The sequence below is a fragment of the Nyctereutes procyonoides genome, unplaced genomic scaffold, assembly GCF_905146905.1.
Source record: "Nyctereutes procyonoides isolate TBG_1078 unplaced genomic scaffold, NYPRO_anot_genome, whole genome shotgun sequence".
NCBI lineage: Eukaryota > Metazoa > Chordata > Mammalia > Carnivora > Canidae > Nyctereutes > Nyctereutes procyonoides.
This window is the reverse complement of record NW_026575155.1, coordinates 9,377,896-9,396,134: the sequence shown is the minus strand read 5'-3', so window position 1 is coordinate 9,396,134 and position 18,239 is coordinate 9,377,896. Positions and strand designations below refer to the sequence as shown.

The following is an 18,239-nucleotide window of genomic DNA, read 5'->3' as shown; positions in this document are numbered from 1 at the left end:
AAAGCAGGATGTGTGTATGCGTATGTTGCAATTTTAGGCAATGTGACTTAGGTACTTAGGGCCACAAAGATTCGTAGGTTATTTCCTTGCTCTCTGGATTCTCACTGGGGAAGAGAGTCTTTTTTTTGGGGGGTGGGGGGAGAGAGTCTTAAAAACAGAGTGATTGCCAGTTAGCAGGGTAAGTGCTATTCTACAAAGGGAATGATAAGAAACTCCTCTTTGCCTGTGGAGTTAGAGAGGTCTTCACAGAAGACATGACGCTCTAGCAGGGCCTTGAAATGGGATAGCGGTTCTCTAGCGAAGAAGAGTAGGAGGTTGTCCCTCAAAGGGGATATGTCCTGGCCACTGGAGTATGATTGGCTGTGGAGGCTTGCAGGGCTCTCTGGCATGTCAAGAGCATGGGCTAAAGAAGAGAAATGGCTAGATGGGGCTCTGAACATGAAGGGCTTTCCTCTACCATGCTGGAGAGCTTTCTATTTCATCCTGTGCATGAGGGAAGTTACAAAGTTCTTTTAAGCAGAGGTGTGCTAAAATATTCTAGCAAGGACTATGAATATTCTAGGTAAGGACTATGACTTCACTAACTGGGGTCTAGCAGAGTGTGGCCAAGAAGGTTGGGAGGAGAAGGGGAGAGGAAAAAAAAAATAAAATAAAATAAAAAAAAAAGAGAAGGGGAGAGGAAGGGGAGAGAGGCAGAGAATGAAGGACGGGGTGGCCCCAAGCTCAGTTGGGCTGTGCAAAGGCTGAGGGTCTGTGGGACCTCCCCGGTGAGTGTCCAGTGCAGCTGGTGGCACAAGGCTGAGCTGAAGGCAAGTCAGGAGCAGATGTCTAGGTGTATGGACCCCCCAAGACGGTAGGTGTATCTGCCTTCCTAGGGTAGTTGTCTCCTTCCCCCCTTATCTTGATTAGATTCAGTCAAAATCTTGAAAAACTTAAAATGAATGACACCTCTTTTACTCTTCTGTAATGTGGAGCTAGAGGCTTCTCTCACAAGGTTGTTAGGCAAATACAAGAGTATATGTTCTCCAGAAGCTCTTGTTGATTATTGCTCAGCTAGGCATTTCTGATTATGGAGTTCAAATGTATGATTGTACATCCCCCCACTCTCCTCCCCTCTAGAAACCCTCAGTTTGTTTCCTGCAGTTAAGAGTCTCTTATGGTTTGTCTCTCTCTTGATTTTGTCTTGTTCTATTTTTCCCTCCCTTCCTCTATGTTCATCTGTTTTGTTTCTTAAATTCCACATATGCATGAAATCATGTAATATTTGTCTTTTTCTGACTTATTTTGCTTAACATAATATCCTCTGGTTCCATCCACATCATTGCAAATGGCAGGATTTCATTCTTTTTGATGACTGAGTAATATTCCACTGTATATATAGACCACATTTTCTTTTTCCATTCATCTGTCGATGGACATCTGGGCTCTTTCCATATTTTGGCTATTGTGGGGTAATTGGGTGATGAGCATTAAGGAGGGCACTTGAAGGAATGAGCACCGGGTGTTAAATGCAACTGATGAATCATTAAATCCACCTCTGAAACTAATAATACAGCATACGTTAATTAAATTGAATTTCAATAAAAATTAAAAAATAAATATATCATTACATGAAAGTATTTTTCTGGTTAAGGAAATTAAAGTAGGAGCATAGCCTCAGAGAAACCAAGGTCATCCCTTTCTCCTGATTCCACGACTCTCCCCTTTTATTTATTTATTTTTTCTCCCCTTTTAGAAGCATGTGTTTTCTGTACATTTTCTGAGCCTTCAGAAATAACTCTAGGCCATGTTCTTCAGGTTTCAAATCCCCAAGATGTGCACATTTGACTGTGTGCTGTGAATTATTTCTATGAGGCCTCGTCCGCTTTCCTTCCAAGTCTGCTCCAGCTTCCTTACTCAAAGTGCCTATTGACATGTAGGCTCTTTGTCTCTTAGGACCTCTGAATCCAGAAACTGGTCAACCCTTTTCTAACAACATTTTGATCTAAGTAAGCCATAAGTTTTTTCCTTGATTCCCTTCCTTCTTGAAGGATGTCTTTTGGCTGCCCTTGTTCTTGAGGGGTTGGTGTAGCCCTCTCTCTTTCACACTCTCTAGCCTCTATTGCTGTGCGTGCGTCCATGTGCATGTGGTGTGTAGGCGTGCATGCACAAGCGTGGTGCAATGACTTTCTGCAGAGGCTGCTGGCTAGAGTGAGTAGGTCCAGCTCTTTCAGGGAGAAGGACAGTTTCCTCCCCATGGGGCAGAGTTGCTCTGACATAGCAGTTTAACTGCCTCCTTAGATGCTCATGTTTTTACTCCCCTTCCTGTTTCAGTTGGAATGAATCACATTTGAAAACATTTCCATCCTTTTAGTGACTACACTGAATAACACACAATTTTTATTACTATTTACCATAATCAAACTTAACCTTTTTCTTTTTAAAATTAGCACAATTATTTCTATCATTATCTGGCTTTCTTCAGTCTGCATATTTAGTTTCATGAAATGGATTCCTGCCTAGATCGATGGGGAAAGTCTTTTTTAATTTCCAGAGACTCAGAATTCATAAATGGGATAATGAAAACTATGGCAGAAGAGTATAGGTGATTGGTTAATAGATGGTTCCAAACTATTTTCAACTGACTTTCTCCTCAGCTCTCCTCCCCCAAATGATACTACTTAAAGGGGTTATCCAATATTGAGCTTTTAATTAATATTTTATAACACTTCCCTAAAATGGGACAAATGCCCTGGTCTCTCTGTTAAATATGAGTTCTGAAATTCCAAGAGAATATTGTCACCTGAAACTTCCTACCCTCTTTGCCCTCACTCACACATCCTTTGGATGGATGAAGGGAAGATCGTTACAAAACAGTGGAATTTTGAGGCCGCTATAACATTCATGTTCCTGCTTTCCGAGAGGTTGGCGGCCACATGCTGCTGAGAAGCTGTTTCAAAGGGGAACTGGACTAACTTCCCTTTTAAGTGAGAGTTGCAGCATGAATGTAGATCAATCACAGTTTCTAGTACAGTCGTATCCTCTTTATGAGTACACTTCCTCAAAGACCTCTGGGCATACACTGAATGTGTTAGGCAGAGCCCTTTCAAAATCCAGACGTGTTTTCCGAACAAATGCCAGATTTCCTGGGACTGCTGGTTGCAATCCTTTACTCCACAAATATAGTGCATCTAAGATTGCTTGTCTGGATAATCTTCCCTTCTTAGTGTTTACTTAAAGTAGAAATGATGTTATCCAGGCTCTGGGTACGAATGAGATCATGTCATGAGGTCTCGTTCTGATGTTGTTTTCTCTCAGTAGTGTAGTGACATCAGGATCTGAAGGCAGATGGGCGGCTTTGATGACATTTTGAGGTCCCTGCCATTTCTAACTGCCCATGATGGTTGGGAAATCACAGGGGGAAATGAGGATGTCATGTAAGGTGGTAGGTCAACCTGTGTAGTTATTCACAGCCATGGGAAGATACTATGGAACTATTATTAGTGTGCTCTGAAAAAGCTAATTTATTTTAAAATAGATGTATTTTTTAGAAAAGTTTTAATGCACAGAAACACTGAGTAGAATGTACAGAGATTTCCCATATGTCTCTTGCCCCCCTGCATGCGTGGCCTCTCCCATTATCACCATTCCCCACCCCTCCACCCTAGAATGGGACATTTGTTATGACATCGACACATCATAATCATCCAAAGTCCTGAGTTTACATTAGGGTTCACTTTTGATATTGTATATTCTATGGGTCTTGACAAATGTATAATTACATGCATTCATCATTATAGTATCCTACAGAGTAGCTTCACTGTTTTTTTTTTTAAATGTATTTTGCCTATGTACAGATTGAGAAAGTCCTATCTGAAAAGATGAATAGTTGAATTCTACTTTTCTGCTAAGATTTTAGGCAGGAGAATGTTTTTCATGAAAGTCTCATAAATATGGATGTTCCCTGACAAAAGGGTTCCATGACCATATAGGTTTGGAGAATGCTGGGGAAAAATATGATGGAGTCATCAGTAGGGTATTTACACCACTATTCTGGTTCTGACATTCAAATATATGTTGTCCCAATCAATCCAATTTCTAACTAAAACTAAATTTCACTTCTGAGAAATTGATGGAAAAAAACCAACCATGACCATCCTAACAATGTGTCCTCATATCTGTTTTTAAACAAGCATCCCCTTAAGAATTGTATCTATTCATTTGTTTATTTGTTCATTTAATAGATATCTATTTTGTGCCTTGTCTGTGCACTTAGGGACACATAGCACCTTAACATGAGGAAGAATACAGCAGAGGTGCCTAATAACCAGTGCTGTCTGTTCTTTAGTGATGGTGAGTGCATGGCAGGACAAAGACTGTTTCCCAGTTTCCCTGGTAGTGAGAAAGTGCCATGTGACTATGTTCTGGTCAGTGGGATGTGACTTTGAGGTTCTGCATGCAGGGCTGTTACTTGGCCTTTATGCATTGGCCTAGGTATAACACAAGTCAACAGATGGCAAAATGGGAGCCACGTATTTGGAATGGCATAACAACAAGACAGGTAGAACCTGGGACTTTGAGGCTACAGAGTGCTACCACAGCCTTTAGATAGGTATGATAAAGCCATTATGTGAAAGAAATAAACTTCTATCAGCTAAAGTCACTGTTACTATGGCCTTCGTGATGGCAGCCAAACCAGTAACCTAACACCCAGAAAGGATTCCTGGTGATTGGGCATTTGAGATATTTAGGAGCCCTGTACGTCAAATGGTATACAATAACCACCTCACTTTATACAAAAGGCCTGAATATATGAAGGGAATATTTGATAATTTCTTTAAATTTTCATTTCCACATGTCAAAGGAAGAAAAGTCCCAGGGAACTGAAGTTCCTTTAAGTGGTAGTGAAGAGAGGTACAGATTCTTTTTACAATTTTAGCTAGCAAACCTAGAGAAATGAGGCCAACATTTCATATTACAGTTGAATTTTTCCAGTTAGCTCAGGGTGCACAGGCACTTGACATGGATCCAGAGTTTTAAAATATACAAAATCTGTTTTCCCATTTCCCTCTATATATCTTTGTAAAACAAATCCTGGCACTGTAAACTTCCTTTTACCAACATACTACCTCTATCCACGTAGTGGGCTTAGGTAAACACACAAGCATATATTTAAATGTGGGTTAGGCATAAAATAGCTTTTACTTCCTAAATAAGGAAAAGGAAAACCTTGATTCATTACTAAATGTGACATGTTAGATCTGAGTAGACAAAAAGGACCATGTGAAAATGTGCTAAGCTTCCACATAGTTAACAAGATGTCACTTTGTGAGAGAATTTTCATAATTAATGAACCAGTTCAATTTGCTCTGCCATTTGACTTTGATTAATATGTCGTCGAGTATTCCCACTGGGACTCTCTCCAGTTGGTTTGGGAAGCTCTTTTGTCTATATCCTGTGCATGTGCATGGATCAAAGTGCTGGCATCCAATACTTGCCTCATTAGGTCAGAGGACAGCCACGCAAACTCAGCGACAATGCCTGAGATCCTGCAGCAAGCCACCACATGGCCCACATGGACAAAACCCACAACCAACAAACATAAAATTCAAGCCAAAACTATTTGGAGAAGGGATGGGACCATTTGCCTATTTTAGGGGATCTTAGAAAGTAAATTTACATAATTAAACTTCTACTTCTAATTCTGCTATGGATTTGTCACAGCAAATGAAAAAACTTTACCATCATCTTTAAACCATCTGATTAAAATTTGCTTCATTGCAAATTCATTTCATGGGAATGAATTATTTGTATGAGAAGCTGTAGCAATCCATGTCTGGACAGGGCATTTGTCTGCTTAGAAACCACTATAGATATTTCAAAAAAGGAATTTAATACAGAGAATTTGTAGTACATATGAGAGGGATGAAGGTGTAAAAATGGGGAGACGAGTAACTGCAGGAAGCCATGTGGCATCCTCTTATGGTTGGAGAAGCCAAGGGGAACATGCTGGACTCTCCTCTTAGGCTGGCTGAACCACAATAATTATTGATGTGAGACTGAGCTGTCTGAGCAGAAGCCCAGAAGCCACACTTATCAGCCTGCTCCTGGGGCCACCATTGCCAGAGTCACCCTGGAAGGTGAAAAAATAGCACCTTCTTTACTCCTACCTTTTAGTTTGCTACTGAAAGGGCAGTAAAACCACTGGGGGAACCCAACAGGAGGCTGGCTGGCAAGGGAATCTGGGAAATGTAATTTCCAGGCTTGCTGCCTCAGGGTCAGAGAGCCCAATAAAGAAGGGAGGCTGTGGAGTTAAGAAGCAAGAGATTCTAGTCAGCACCCAGTTTCCAAGGACATATGCTATATAGATTTTAAAATCATTTCATATTTTAAAATCATGGTAAGTGTACTCTTTAATCACCATCCTCTATCCCCTCCTTCCTCTGGTAACCATCAGTTCTTTATAGTTAAGAGTCTGTCTCTTGGTTTCTCTGTCTCTCTGTCTCTCTGTCTGTCTTTTTCCCCTTGCTCATTTGTTATGTTTCTTAAATTCCATGTCTGACTGAAATCATATGATATTTGTCTTTCCCTGACTGACTTATTTCACTTAACATTATACTCTCTAGTTCCATCCACATCATTGCAAATGGCAAGATTTCATTCTTTTTTATGGCTGAATAATATTCCATTACACAATATATACAATATTCATATATATTCATATATATATATATATCACCTCTTCTTTATCCATTCATCTATGAATGGACACTTGGGCTATTTCCATAATTTGGCTATTGTAGATAATGCTGCTGTAAACATAGCAGTGTGTGTATCCCTTTGAATTAGTGTTTTTGTATTGTTTGGGTAAATACTCAGTAGTGTGATTCCTAGATCACAGGGTAGTTCAATTTTAAATTTTTTTAGGAATCTCTATACTGTTTTCCATATCCTATATAGATTTAAAGTTGCTGCACATTACTTGATTTCATTAATAAATAACACTTTATTATTAGTCAAGATATCACATTTTTAAATCCATCTCTATGAAATCATATAAAATTACAATCTAGCATATACATACAGTTCTGAACTTGTATGAATGCTGCTGGATATTATGTTTAAAATGTTCATGTTAATATTTATTCACACTAGTTATCCAACTGGCTTTATTGGTAAGAAGTAAGACAAACTATCATTTACATCTATGCCTTGATCACACCAATCCTGTCTTTCTACAATGATCAAAAAGGATCAAATTTAAACAGACAAGGTAGTGAAGAAATTAGATGAAACTTGGTTTCATCTATGTATGTACGTATGTCTCATGTATGTCTCATTGCAGATAAGAACCCAGGTAGCCCCTTCCCTGGGCAGATATAACCCCAAAGGCAATCCCAGCCCCACAATATCTTGGAGAGATGTGAAATGCTGTAAGGACCTATTGCCTCCTGGTGGGCTTCTGGTGGTCAAAGCACGTCAAGGATATTTGAGGAAACAGAAAAGCCTTTGCCCACTTTGTGGCCCAGTGGTGTCATACGGGAGGGCCATTAATAAAAAGAAAAAAAAAAGCCTATTGGTTTTGGTGGCACTGTACCAACAGGACTGGATAATTTTCTGTTATGAATTCATTCCTATCTCTTCATGTGGGCCTGGGAAATGTGTCCGGAGGGTATTTTCCTCCCTGGTTGGAGGTAGTTTAACAGACTGGCAATTACTGTCATTACAAGCCCAATCACATAGCTGGAAGACCTAGGCGATTGCTCACCCCTAAGCAGCATGGGACAAGCGGGAACAGTTGGGACCACACTGAGAGGCCAGGGAACTGCAGACGAGTAATCTGTTGGGGGAAAAGTCCCCTTTGATCTTCATACCAGACAGCAATTTCAGCAGAAGCAGAGTCGACTTGGTATTTTTTTATTGCAGTGGGATGGGCATGACCGATTTGCATGAATGGGGGTTGCCAAGAGGAAGTAAAGCTGATCTTTAGGTTACCTGCATCGTAAGCAGTGCAACAAAAAAGCTTCATTATTTTCTTAAATAGAAATGGTCTGAATATTTAATAAAGGCAAATAATTTGTTATTTATTTATTTTTAATCATGTGGCCAGTATCAGCTCATGTGATATTGGATGCTTGCCTGGCAACTGAAGTCTGGTAATGACTGCTTTCTTTTTGGTCCTTGTGGCAGACTGCAAAAATTCAATCATTTTCATTAAATTCAGTACAGTATTTGCCTTCAGATTTCTCTGCAAGCATCCATTGTTAGCCTCGGTGGAGAGAACAATCTGTATGTGTGCTCGCAGAAATGCTTCTGGGTTATTGTTATGCCAATCTGAAATGCAAGAAAGGTGGTTTATATAGAGTGGTCCAAGGAAGAAAGTGGGTTTGAGGGAAGGGCATCTGCTCATGTCTTTTGTCCTGGTTAGAAGACAAGCATCTCATCACTTGGATGGTCAGAATCTGAGGATGACTCAGTTCCTCTGGAAAAGTTTAACAGAAGCTGCAAGAGGACCTGTCTGTGAATCTTCCTGGTTAAGCACTAATTCAGTTCATCATAATTTTCTAGTTTTGGATCATGGTCTTCTTTTGAACGAAATAAGTTATAGTTTCTCTAACCGGACAGGATGTAGGGTGTTTGTGATAGCCACTGTCATTCTGACCTTCAGCATGCACCTTTCGGTTCTCACTAAACCAATACTGATTGAACGAACAAAATGAATTTTTGCTTATGGCTATTGATTTCCTCCTGGTAGAGCTCCCTTTCTCCTACTGTCTACAGGCAATGTCTTCCTCACTCGTGTGTGTGTGTCTACCAGGCTTGCCAGTTCTAAGTCGGCCACGGGAGGGGTTGTGTTCATAGGAACACACCATGTGACATGTCAGGCAGATCAAAGCAGGGATTTCAGGGCTGACTACAAGGGGAAATGGTTAGTAATTAATAAAAGGATGTGGAATTGGTCATGTTGACTGAAAGAGCCCAGAACCTTGGCGAAATGCTTCCAGAGGCTGCCAAGATAAAAAGAGTCGCTGGGCTGAGTTATGTACGGGTGAAGCTTGCAGGTGTTAATGCCACTGGGTGAGGGGAACAGAGTAAGAAGTATACTTTCACCGAGGCCATGGCTCACAGATTATAAGATCCTCTTCAGCTTTGGCCTAGTTTTAGTTTGTTTTTAAATGGAGCTTTTAGGGGCCAGAGGGGACATACAAAAACGTGATAATGATGTTTAATTCCGAGAGTCGAGCTCTGGTTTCTCATTGGCCGTATCTGGTTTTCTATTGCTTTATGTCAGTATGTTTTGTTTCCAGATTTAGGATCAAAGCAACCTTTCCCTTGCACTTGTTCATTTCCCCCCATGTGCGGTCTAATGCATCAATGAAACCAAATAAATCCCCTAGGAATGTGTGAGTCTGCTGGCTTTCCACCATAACCATAGCCACTGTATACTTTTTTGGTGGCTTGATGATGAGGAGTAGAATGTGGGAAGGGGAGGTGACCCAAGATAATGGATGTTGGGAAAGAATGTATTAGAGGTGGGTCCCATCTCAGCAAGGGACTGGTGAATATGCCTTGGCAAGTCTCAGCTGACAAGGCTGAGAGCTGTGAAAGCTCTGGAAGCAGCTCTCTCTTTCTCTCTCTCTTTCTCTGTGTTCTTGGGAGTTGGCAAATTAATGGAATCTCCAAAGAAAATTTCCACTGCTTGTCTGGGAGAATTGTGAACTTATAAATTGCCTCATTGAGTTTTTAAGCCATTTTCCCAAAGGAGTGATGTTGTTTGATCCCTTTTGCAATCTTCACAGATATCTCAGGACATGAGGACCTGCAAGAAGTAGATACTATTGATCCTAATCAAGTGGCACTGTGGTGTCTTAACTTCTGAATGATTTCCTCCACCCTGTTCTTTGCCTTCCTTCAGGGCTCTTCCAGCTCCTGCCAACCTGCTCCAAAAAAAGACCAATGCCATGGACAACATGATGAGTTGGGAAAGTGTGGGGGCAGCATTGGACTTGGCTGGTTCATCTTCAGTGGTTTAGACTAGAGTTCTCAATGTTGGAGCAGACTTCAACTTTATGGGTTATCTTGTATATTAAGAATGGCTTGAAATAAATATGATAAATGGTTAAATAATAAGCAATTATGGGCACTGGGGACAAGGGTGTTCATAAATTTCTACTCATCCGTAATTTCAAAACACAGAAATGTCTACTGAGAGACTGGAAGGCCGAAGTGCAGAGTGGTAAGAAATGGGAGAGAAATGTATGTTGCCTTCAGCTCTTTACAAAGAAATATCCCTATCCCCTGTGTGGGACACAGGGGATCATTTATCACTGGCCACAGAATGCCACATAGTAGCACCCCAAAACTCAGTGGCTGAAAACTATAATTAATTGTGATTGCTCATGTATTCGCAGGCATGGCTGAATGGCTATGATGGCTCTGCTCCAGCATCTTTCATTTTCTTCTGGGGTTGGGAGGCTAACCACGTGGTAAACTGAGACAGATTCTTCCCAGTGATGGTGGAGGTGGGAAAGGAAAATGGAAACGTGTGAGGCTGCTCAGGCTTAGGCTAAGAAGCAGTGCCCTTGCCTTCCACCCATAAACCATGGCCAAAGCAAGTCACATGGTTGAGCCCAAAGTCAACGAGCAGGAAAATACAGTCTGGTCATGACAAGCCTGGGCACGGGCGTGAATGTAGAAAGATGGGTTAAAATTTGGCCAATTGTAACAGAGAGACAGAGAGAGAGGGAGAGACTACATGCTACATATAAAATCATATCTCTTTAAATACAATTTATGTTATAATAATTCCATCTACATATGAGTCTATATCATATGTATGTGTGATTCCAGTGAGAATGCTCACATCTGGCTTTCCCAGAGTTTTTTTTTTTTTTTTCATTCTATTACTGTGATATGGTGGAGGTATTTGTAGCCGCTCTATTGAATGGTCATCTCCCTTGGAAAAGAAACAACATCCTAAACATTTTATCTACGATTTAATTTTCTATTCCCCAGCTGCTGGCATGTCCTAGCCAGCTTCCTGGGTTGGGAGCCTCAGTGGTTTTTAGGAGCAGGCTTTCTACGCTGAGCTAGAAGAGCCGGGCTCCATTTCAGGAGGTGAGAGTCTTTTTCTGAAAGTCTTAGAAGTAAGGCCACTCTGTTTCCAGATAGGAAATAGTACTGCATCTGGGCCAGCCATCTCTAGTCCTACCTCCTTCTTGAGGCCCTCCCAGCAGGGGTGCGGCTGTCCAAGGCTCTCCTTGCCTAGATCCCCTCCCTGGTAGCATGTAACAGGAGGCCACTGGATGTACCTGAGAGCAGCATGTGGTGCCCAACATGGTCTGTCCGCCTCTGTATGAACTGGGCAATGTCCTGGTAATGTAGGCAACCATGCACTTTACAGCAGTTTGTTGGCTCTCAGTAAATATTAAGGAGCGAATAGGCACTTTTTCAAAGCCCTAGGAAAACTCTCTAGGGGTTTTCCCACAGGAGAATCAGAGGGTGGTGATGACAGGGAGGCATGCTGATGTGGCAACAGGTGAGTAGGAGCTGTTTTAGGTGGGGTGGTGTGGAGAGAGGGAGGGATAGCTTCTCTGAGGGGATGATGTTTACTTTTTAATTTTAATCTAATTATTTTAATTCCAGTATAGTTAGCATACAATATTATATTAGTTTCTGGTGTACAGCACAACGATTCAGCACTTCCATACACCACTCAGTGCTCATCGTGACCGTGACAAGCGCACTCCTTCATTCCCATCACCTATTTCCCCCTGCCCTCCCAGCCCCCACCTCTCCGGCAGACATCATTTATTTTTTATAGTTAAAATTCTGTTTCAGGGCTTGTCTCTCCACGAGGTACCATTTAAATTGAGTTTGTGCAAAGACATGGGGATAGAGATTTCCAGGTAGTGAGATTAGTAGGTGTAAACATCCTAAGGGAGTAACGATCAACCCTCAAAACTCCAACTTCCAAAGGCAAACTTCTCTGATGCACCTATACCGTCTGGTCTGTCAAAAAGGAAATATTCTTTCAAAATTCTTTCAGGGCCCATGAATGCACTAGGTAGGGCCTGCTTCCAACAGGACTGGTTATTTATTTTAATAGATTTTACTTTTTAGAGCAACTTAGTTCACAGGAAAATTGAGCAGAAGGTACAGAGATTTCCCATATGCCCTCTGGCATCCCCTCTTCCCTCTCATGCAAGCCTCCCCCATTAGAAATATCCCCCATCAGAGCGGCACAGGCTACACTGACACCCCATTATCATCCAGAGTCCATCGTTTACCTTAGGGCTCATACATAGTGATGTACATTCTATGGATTTGGACAAATGTATAATGACATGTATCCACCATTATACTGGATACAGAGTAGTTTCACAACCCTAAAAATCCTCTGGTTAGTTATTTTCGGGTACAATGAAACCTCACAGATGTCATTTATGTAGCAAAAGAAGAACAAAGTAAAGCGACCAGTGCAGCTTTTTTCCTCTTTCTTTAAGATCGTAAAGGTCTTTGACGCGTGGAAGGCAGGCTTTTATTAACTAGGCATTTGTATCATAAACATAATTCCCAGACAAGCAGGAAAGTCCCAGAATTCTGAGTCACTGATGTTTGAATAGATGTTTTGTAAGGCCAAGCATTTGCTTTTACAAATAAAGCATTGATGAACTAAACAGTTGCTTGAAATGAACTGGGCAAGTTTTATAATGTGCACTTGGCCTTCAGAAGACAGTGCTGTAATTTATAAGTTTTTCCCTCTTTAATCTGCATTCATATTACAAGAAAATCTCTCTCTCTCTCTCTCTCTCTTTTTTTTTTTTTTTGCCACTGGTCTTGGTCAATGCACAGTGTGAAGGAGACCTGTATCTGCAAATTACAAAAATTTCATTGCAGTCACTTGATAAATGCTAAGTATCAGCTGTTGGTTTGTGGGATACACAGCTCCAGGGTTGTCTTCTCTTGGGGTGGGAGTGATAAGAAAATGAGAAAGGATTCTGTTTGTGAAACACAATTTTGTCAGGAGTATGGTCAGTATGGTTTATTTCTTATTCCAGGCTGCTGGTAACACAGCTGGGATGTTTTAATGCATTTGTGCACTTCAATAATAGAGAGGTTTAGAAAGAAAACTGGAGAGCGTTCAGAAAGGGGCAGAAAATCAGGTATTTGGGGCTCCAGGCTATGATTTATACTTATAAGAACTAATATCTCATGAGGACTTTGCCTTCCCAACAGCAAATGATGGGAAACACTAGCTATCTGCACATACTTGAAGGGAATGTGAGTCCAAAAAATGAGAGCAATTAACTTGATATAAAGGGCTGAAGTTGGGTTGGAGACTCAGTGGATAGAAGTGGGGGAGATGGGGGAGCCTCCCTGTGGAACTAAGGTGATAACATTTCAAATTAAAATACCCAGATCATGGGCTTAAGTACCTCTGCCCTCCACTGCCCTCCTCTCCCTCCCCCAACCCAAACTTCCCATTTTCTAAACTATTCCAAACAGGTTATTCTTTGACTCAAACTGTCCATTTGGGCAAAGAAGTCCACTCCAAGAGACCCCCATTATGGACAGGAGGGGCTCCAGCTGTCTGTCCCAGGAGGCTGGAGAGGAACAGAACCATGGGCTGAACATGTGGGCACAGCTCCATCAGCAATGAGGGATCTCTGACTCCTTTCCTGTCGTTCAATGGGATTGAATTACTCTCCATCCTTGAATCTGTTGGTCCTGGAGTGGGTCTTAAAGCTCATCTGCTCTCTCACTTGATGCAGGACTTTTCAGTAACACTAATAGTGACAATCTCCAGCCTCTTGTTTGAGTGCTTTTGGTGACGGGCAAGCCAATGCTTCGTGAGTCAGCTCATTCATGGATGTTTGCTCTAGATCCAGTATACACAAGCATGGCAGTCCAGTGTAATCAATCACCTGGAGGATTTTAACAAAATCTTTACATCTGGGGGCCCACCCTCAGTGACTATAACAGGATTGTTCTAGGGAGGGTGTTGGCATCACTATTATTTGAAACTCTTCATGTCATGCCAACAGGTAACTGAAGTTGAGGGCATGAATTCTGTCCTCTGGAGCTAAGTCCATTTTCTCTTTGACATGACAGTCTTTGAGACATAGGAAGCTGATAACTTGCCCATCAGTCGCTATTACTTCCCTGAGGCTTTCTCATCTCCAGCTGAAGTCACTCATTTTCTTCAAAGTTACTCCTGTGATGTGGTTTTATTTCCTCACCATCCTGATCATAAGCTACATTGTCTGGATGCCACTTACAGTGTGTGTCTCTTCATGCTTTTGTTTCATTGTGAGCTTGCTGTCAACTAAATCCCCTCAATTTTCTCCTGTAAAAGGCTTACAGCTTAGTGGAGGAGACAAGCATGCCAGTCCCATCCTGTAATTATAAAATTGAGTTCTAAAGTCTAAATGCAGGAATTTTCTTTACTCTTGCTAAATTTCATTTTGTTGGGTTACCTATTTAATCCTGTCTTCTAAAATTACTGGTAAATATTCCCTGTTTGGGAAGGCATCTGTACATTTTTACCCATGTTATTAATAGCAGGAACAATAATAGACTGTATTTATTGACTGTGAGTACTTTATTGACTGGAAACACTTATTGACTGGAAACACCACCAGAACGGATCAAAAGAAGCAAAGTAGAGCCCCAGCTTCTATGTTCAGGAAGTAGACTGAACAGGTATGGAATCACCAACTAAGTGTTCTTTTGGAAGAGAAAGAATACTCAGGGGCAGAAAGAGCCCAGAGGATGCAGCCAAGAGCCATTGGGTAGTACTGGGTTCTACAAAGAACCCTGCAGCTCTTTGGAGCTGGGGCACAGGACTGCTTTGGAACACTGTTGACTGTGTGCCTCCTGTCTCTGTTGTTTTCAGTGGGAGCATCTGTTGTGAGTATTCTGTTCTTGATACACTACTGTGGTGATGTATGTGTGTATGCGGAGGTGACGATAAATGTCTCTATAGTTCACAATATCCAGGTGGTGAGTTGTGTACAAAGAGCCACACACAAGGTGCTTCAGTTACACTTGGACATGACTTAGAAGGATGAAGCTTTTAGCAGGTCTGGGATGGGTAGTATATTTTGCATGGATGAGGGATGTGAATAATATGTGCCCAGAGACATTGAATCTGGGCTCTGTAGCTGACCAATAGAATATGGTGAAGATACACTGTGTCAGTTTGCAGGCTGAAGCTTTATGAAACTGGTAGCTTCTACTTCCTATCTCTGGAGATGCTTATTCTTGGAATCCAAGGCATCATGTGGAGAGGAAGCCCAAGGTGCCCCTGGAGAGGCTCTCATGGGGAAGACCCAACAGCCAGGACATTTGGCAGCCATGTGAGAGTCACCTTGGCAGAGCTTCCCCCCAGCTCACCCCCAGTAGGGCAGAGATGAGTTGTCCCTGCTGAAATCTGCTCAGAACCAGATTTATTTACACAGCTCATCGTTGTTTTAAGTCATGAGTTTGGAGGGATTTGTTTCCCGGCAGTAAGAACAGCACCAGGCACTGTGCTAGTGAGTTTTCATACATACTCTTATTTAATCCTTCCATCAATGCTATGACATAGGCATTATTTTCTACTATTGGTAGATGAGAAGACTGAGGTTCAGTGAGTTTGGTAACAGTCTAAGATCTCACGAGTAGTGACTGGCAATATTGGGGTTGGAACTAGGCAATGTATCATTCTTTTAACCTCTAAAATCCTAGGTAAGACAGGATTGAGGGCAAGAGAGCCATATAGCCACTGGAGAGATATCCACAAAGAGCACTTTCTGTGGAGACCAAAATAAAGAAAACATAGGTGCTAAAATGAATTCCAGATGGTTTAAGGAACTAAATATATAAACACTAAATTACAAAAGTATTAGAAAAACATATGAAAGATCTTCAACTTGTTAATGCTCGTGCATAAGAAAGCTACTGGTTTTGCATATTAATATTATTAATATTTCTGTCAGTTCTCTTGGGATCACAATTTGTCTACATGTAGGGAAATTTTTATTTGTTTTTTTTTGTCCACAATTTACACCTCTCATTTCTTTTACTTTTCTTTCCTTTAAAATAGGAACTATAATGCAGAATAATGATGGATAGTAGCTGTGATGGTTGTCTTGTTCTCAATTGTAATGGAAACTTTCTAATCTTTCATTATTCAATATGATATTTTCTGTGGTTTTCCTTTGGTTACCTAATTCTACATCCTTTCTTAGTGTAATTAGAGTTTTTTTTTTTTTCATTTTTGTTTTAGATTTGGAAATAACAGAATTTTATCAAATAATTTTTTGGTGTGCATTGAGATGAGCATAAATAATACTTTTGTCCTTACATCTGTTGTAGTTGACTGTATCATAAATTTCCTAATATTGAACCACTTTCACATTTCTAGGTGAATTCTGCTTGGTTATGATGAAAAAATAATAATGTATTACTGAATTTCATTTGCTAATATATTTTTTAGTATTTTAAATCTATGTTCACATATTCATAGGTAACTTTGGCCTATGGCTTCATTTTATTTGTGTGTGCTAACCTTGTCTGGTTTTGGAATCACAGTGATGATACCTGCGTTGACTGAGTCTGGAATCTCTCTATTTTTATATACTTTCAGATAGATACATAATTTAAGGATTATCACTTGCTCCAAGGAATAGAAATCCCTACAAAAGTGCATGTTCATAGTTCCTTTGTTTTTTAAAAGGTTTCCAACTTTGACTGCCTTTTTAATTTTTAAAAGGGCATTAATTTAACCACCTATTCAAGAAAGTTTTTGCCCTTCCCAGGATCAATTTTGATTAATTCATATTTTTTTTAGAAAATCACATACTTATTGAGACCACCAAAATTTTGTATAGTATTATTTGCTCTTATTTATTTATTTTAAAGATTTTACTTATTTATTCATGAGAGACTAGAGAGAGGGGCAGAGACACAGGCAGAGGGAGAAGCAGGTTCCCTGCGGTGAACATGATGTGGGAATTGACCCCAAAACCCCAGGATCGTGACCTGAGCTGAAAGCTAATGCTCAACCACTGAGCCACTCAGGTGCCCATATTTGCTTTTATTTAATAAAATCTCTTATCTAAAGTTATATCCCCTTTCTCATTGTTAGGTTAATTAATATTTGGAATATTAATTCCAAATTAATCATTTAGAATTTATTTATTTTTTTCTCATTCATATCCCAAACACAACTAGAACCTTAGCATATTTTCATTCTCTCCCTTCCATCTCCTGTGGACATATTCTCCCATGTAGAGATCTTCTGGGATTTTAGGTACAGATTATTGTTAAAAAAATTTAAAATATATTTCTAAACTGTTTTTTTTTATTGGTTTCTCCATTTATTGTTGGTCTCACATCTTTCCCCCTTTTTTTAAAAAAAAGATTTTATTTATTTATTTTAGGGAGGAAGGTTCAGAGAGAGAGGGAGAATCCCAAGCAGACTCTGCACTGAGCATGGCGCCCAGTGCTGGGATGGATCTGATGACCCAAGACCATGACCTGAGCTGAACTCAAGAGTTGGATGCCTAGCTGACTGAGCCACCCAGGTGCCCATATCTTTCCCTTTTTGAATTAATTTCTCTTTTTTTCTAATCCACTAAGGCCTGTGTGTAACTCTTTAAATGTCTGTGAAAATACCTTTATTTTGTTTTCATTTTCAGTGCTAATTTGGATGGGAATCAGATTCCAGCTTCAAAATAATTCCCCTCAAAAAACAAAACAAAACAAAACAAAACAAAACAAAATAATTCCCCTCAGAACTTTTAAGTTATCACTCTATTATTTTTTAGCTTCACGGATTGTCAGGGATAAGTTTGTTCATTTTAGATTGTCTTTTTTTTAAAAAAAATAATTAATTAATTTAAATTCAACATAGGTTTGTTTTATTCTCTTATGAAGCATTTAGGATTTTCTTTTATCCCCAAACTTCTTTTTTTTTCCCCAAAGATTTTATTTATTTATTCATGAGACACATACACACACACACACACACACACACACACACACAGAGGCAGAGGCACAGGCAGAGGGAGAAGCAGGCTCCATGCAGAGAGCCCAACGTGGGACTCAATCCCGGGTCTCCAGGATCACGCCCTGGGCTAAAGGCAGCACTAAACCACTGAGCCACCTGGGCTGCCCTTGTCCCCAAACTTCTGAATTTTACAGCAATGTGTCAAAGGGAAGATCTTTTGGCAGGTGATGAATATTTTTAATTCATATATTTATTCAGCCCT

At 40.4% G+C, this 18,239-nt stretch overlaps 1 protein-coding gene across 1 annotated transcript in view; it reads left to right on the top strand.

Annotated features, from left to right (window-relative positions):
* SETD4 (SET domain containing 4) overlaps positions 1–17,642 on the top strand; it is a 135,509-nt gene extending 117,867 nt beyond the window's left edge. Inside the window, exon 13 of the mRNA XM_055313747.1 lies at positions 17,409–17,642. Within this exon, the coding sequence (XP_055169722.1) occupies positions 17,409–17,504 (96 nt within the window). The 3' untranslated portion in view covers positions 17,505–17,642. The remainder of the gene's footprint in view (positions 1–17,408) is intronic.
* Positions 17,643–18,239: the final 597 nt, after the last annotated feature.